This window comes from Lepus europaeus, chromosome 20 (assembly GCF_033115175.1).
Source record: "Lepus europaeus isolate LE1 chromosome 20, mLepTim1.pri, whole genome shotgun sequence".
Lineage (NCBI taxonomy): Eukaryota > Metazoa > Chordata > Mammalia > Lagomorpha > Leporidae > Lepus > Lepus europaeus.
In genome coordinates, this window is record NC_084846.1 from 8,425,895 (window position 1) to 8,430,615 (window position 4,721).

The 4,721-nt window shown below is 43.0% G+C and overlaps 1 protein-coding gene across 1 annotated transcript; it reads left to right on the forward strand.

The window, feature by feature from the left end:
• Positions 1-2,975: 2,975 nt before the first annotated feature.
• Positions 2,976-3,905, forward strand: LOC133749486 (olfactory receptor 7A10-like). The gene has a single exon (XM_062178658.1). It carries the CDS (start codon positions 2,976-2,978, stop codon positions 3,903-3,905), a length of 930 nt encoding a protein of 309 aa, XP_062034642.1.
• The last annotated feature ends 816 nt before the right edge of the window (positions 3,906-4,721 follow it).

The window sequence follows — 4,721 nt, forward strand, 5'->3', positions numbered from 1 at the left end:
ATTCAGGGTTTGGAGAAGTCATCAGGAAGTTATCCCTCTGGAAAGTAAGAGTTCTTTGAGAAGGAGAAATAAAGACTAGATTTACCTGATTTTATACCTGGTGTCCTAGGAGCAGAGAATCTGTAGGGAAAATTTCCCTGTACACAAAACAAAGCCCCACAGGGAAATGGTGATCTCAGGGGTTGGGTAAGCAAGAGAGAAAGAACTACACCCAAGGGAGGAGACCCAGGGGCTGCAAACTTCTCCTCTGCTCCTGCTCTTCAGCATGTGCTACCACGAGTCGGGAGATATGATTTATTAAACTGTGGATACCTAAGGGAGATGTCATGAGATGTGCTTCACTCTTACTCACTGTCTTGTATGTGGCCAGAGCCTCACTCTCCATTGTCAACCGTCCAAGAATGATTCAGATCTCATCCAGGTGAGCCCAGGAAGTCTGCAGGTGCTGCAGGAAAGGGTCAGGGACAAGGAGAGCTGAGAAAGCTCATCTAAGGGTCACCTGAGGGACAATCCATGCCAGCCCAGAAATGAAAGATCTCTGGATTAACTGATTCATTGATGTGTTTATGATGCTAGGAAGAGAAGCAGCCATGGAACTCAACAAGACAGGGTGAGTGTTGACATTGAAGTGATGGTAGTGGAAACCCAGTTAGAGCAGGGAACAGAAGGTGTGATGTGTAGAATGTAAATACAAGAATCTTTGCAATGATGGAGAATATAGGAATCAGGTATTTTCTGTAGACAGATATATGGATAATATTTTTAAGATGGAGCATATCTGAGCACACTTCCACATTGAAAAGAAGGAATCTGACCAAGGGTTGCTGGCTAACACTGCCTTGCAAAGGAAGCACATGAGGTGCATAGTCTGTATTAATCTTCCTTTGTGCCAGATATTCAGAAGAACACATTATTGAATATGTAAAAAGGGTTTACAGTAATGAGCTTCATTTGCAATTATTCCCTTATGGGTGAGTCTGAATATATTGGTGATTTTGTTAATAATTTACTTTCTCTAGTGTTGGTTCAAGTTCTTTGTTTTTACACCACGCAGTCATGGTGGCATTTTTTCCTGCTCTAGGTACTGTATGCTTTAAAATGTAAGACTTGGAAATTTTGCCACCTTTGCTGTCTGTGATTCAGTTATTTTCTCTATGCGTAGATTTATGTGGGGGATTGTCTGAGCGCATATACATCTTGTGTGGTCAAGTCTATCTGTCCAGTCGTGTTATCCTCACTGCTTTTAAAATATTCAAAATACTTCTGCACTACTTGAGTCAGTAAGTTCCATTTTCTGCAGATTTTGAGAAAGGGGACCATGTCATCCACAAGACCAAAGAAAACCCAACAGACCCAATATCGAAAGAACAGGCACAAGCAACTTTTCTATTGTTCTGTCTAAAAATGACTCAATTTTGTGTCTGTGTTTGGGGGATTTGGTCTATTTTCTTTTTTGAATTGTCAGTACTCTCTTTGCTCATATTTTTTAAAGATTATTTATTTATTTGAAAGGTAGAATTACAGATGGAGAGAGGGATAGACAGAGAGAGAGATCTTCCATCCACTGGTTCACTCTCCAAATGGCTACAATGGCTAGAGCTGAGCTGATTCAAAGCCTGAAGCTTCTCCTGGGTCTCCCACGATGGCACTTGGGCCATCTTCCACTGCTTTCTCATGTGCATTAGCAGGGAGCTGGTCTGGAAGTGGAGCAGCCAGACTCGAACAGTTGTTCATATGGGACACTGGCACTGCAGGTGGCAGCTTAGCCTACTACCCTACAGTGCCGGCTCTGCTCATATTTTTCCTATTGGAGTGTTTCCAATCTGTGAATGTCTTTCTATGTGTTGCTCAGGATTCAACTGAGATAATTAGTTTTTTTCTCCATTGAGCCTATTTTATTTTCTCGTTTACTGGGTAGGTGTTTTTATTAACATGCTTTTAGACAGAAGGCAGAACATGATCACACCACTGAGGCTGACATTTTGCCTGGGATCCATTCCTCTCTAAAAATGTGTGTGGTGTGGGAAGAGGGAATTCTGCCCCTTCTGCAGGCTTTCCCTGAAAACTTGTGCTTTCACCTTTGTAGCTCATTTCTTTTTCTGCATATCATATTTTTTCCCTGACGAGAGAGCGCTAAGGTAATTCAAATACTCTGTGTATGATGGAGTCAAATGATAAGCTTTTGAAGATTCACTTCTTTATTGGAAAGTCAGAGTTACAGACAGAGAGAGAGGGAGAAAGATCTTCCATCTATTCCCTCTACTCGTTCATTCCCCAGATGGCCACAAAGGAGCATCATCTGGGTTTCCCACGTGGATGCAGGGACCCAAATGCTTGGACCATCTTCTGCTGCTTTTCCCAGGATATTAGTAGGGATCTGGGTCAGAAGTGAAGCAGCTGGGATCCAAACCGGTGCCCATATGGGATGCTGGCACTGTAGGCAGAAGCTTTACCTGCTGTGCCACAATGCCAGCTTCCCAAAATATAACTTTATTTCAGTGTAAACACCTATTGAAATCCACATATATGAAGGATGAACAGAAATTTCATGAGAAACGCCTATTATGAAACAGCTATGCATGGATTTCAATTTTTTTGCCTTCAAACAAAACATATTTTGATCATTATTCTAAGAAACTATTGATAGATCATCATAATTTTTTCCCTTCTGTTACTGTAGGCACATTTGTTATCTTGCACTGTCTGCTCATTTCTAGACAGTTCCCAGAACAAGGTCAACATTCCATCTGTAGTCCTCAAGGAGAAAGGGTGTGTATGGAACAGGAGCTCCTAATCAGAGTTGGCACAGGGATCCAGTATGGGAGACTGGAGTTAGACATAAAGTAGATTGAATTCTTGGCTGTAAATATAAATATAAGTAATAATAATGTAAATATAAACAATAGCATTTCAGAAGATGATAATAATTCCTTGTCTCATGTTCTGTTTCTGTGTTTTCTAGGAACATAACATATATGAAAGTAGACAATAAAACACAACTTTCAGAATTCCTTCTCCTGGGATTCTCAGAGGTCCCAGCATTGCAGCCTGTCATATTTGGGCTCTTCCTCTCCATGTACCTGGTTACTGTGGCTGGGAACCTGCTCATTGTCCTGGCCATCCTCTCAGACCCCCACCTCCACACGCCCATGTACTTCTTCCTCTCCAACCTATCCTTGGTGGACGTCTGCTTCACCTCCACCACCGTCCCCAAGATGCTGGTGAACATCCAGACGCAGAGCAAAGCCATCAGCTATGCAGGCTGCATCACCCAGATGTTCTTCTTCATCCTATTTGTTGGGTTGGATGACTTTCTTCTGGCTGTGATGGCCTATGACAGGTTTGTGGCCATCTGTCACCCTCTGCATTACATGGTCATCATGAACCCCCGGCTCTGTGTGCAGCTGGTCCTGGCTTCCTGGATCCTCAGTGTCCTGCAGGCCATGTTACACAGCTCAATGGTGCTGCAACTATCGTTTTGCATACACTTGGAAATCCCTCACTTTTTTTGTGAACTGAGTCAGGTGCTTCGCAGTGTCTGCTCTGATACCTTTCTCAATGACCTCATGATCTATTTCACATCTGTGCTGCTGGGAGGTGGTCCCCTGGCTGGGATCCTTTACTCCTATTCTAAGATTATCTCTGCCATCCGTGCAATCTCGTCAGCTCAGGGGAAGAACAAAGCCTTTTCCACCTGTGCCTCTCACCTCTCCATCGTCTCCTTATTTTATTGCACAGGGCTAGGTGTGTATCTTGGTTCTGCCATTTCTCAAAACCCACACTCAACTGCCATGGCCTCGGTGATATACACCGTAGTCACCCCCATGCTGAACCCCTTCATCTACAGCCTAAGGAACACAGACATGAAGAGGGCTCTGAAAAGATCATTGGGAGGAAAATCCTAAATGGGCCAATTGCCTTGGGACTGAAGAACTGCCAGGCATTGCAGGGACCAAATTCTCAGTATCAGAAGCTCTTACTCTTGGGTCTGATTGTGAAAATAGAATTTTCTCCTTCTGTTTCTTTACTGTATTCATGTTACACTGACTTCAAATTCTCTGTGCAATTGAATTAATCTTTTTGCTTTTCCTAGGATACTGTAGTTTCTTCCTTCAACATCTTCCTTCTTTCCCAAAAATATCCCTGACCTGGGATCAAAAATATTTGGAAATTCCCTTATATATCACAATACAGTAAAACATCTTCCAAATAAGTTCTTCCCAGGTCCTTTTTTTTACTGAAAAATACTCGTGTAGTCTACATACCACATGTGGTAACTATGCTCATTTCCATAATCTGTAGCACAGCAAAATCTGAGAATAGTTTTTCTTTCTTACACTTATCATTCCTGTCTCCATCACTAATTTAACTTCTCTTTCTGATAATGTGGAATTAAATAGTTAAGTGTGCTTTCTTAAAGATTTATTTGTTTGAGAGGTACAATTACAGATATAGACAGGGAGAGACAGAGAGAGAGGTTTTCCATCTGTTGGTTCACTCCCCAAGTGGCCACAACAGCCGGAGCTGGGCAAATCCAAAGGCAGAAGCCAGGAGCTCTCCTGGGTCTCCCATGTGGGGCCCAAGTACTTGGTTCACCTTCTGCTGCTTTACCAGGCCATCTGCAGAGACCTGGATAAGAAGAGGAGTAGCAGCTGGCACCGTGGCTTAACAGGCTAATCCTCCGCCTTGTGGCACCGGCACACCGGGTTCTAGTCCCGGTC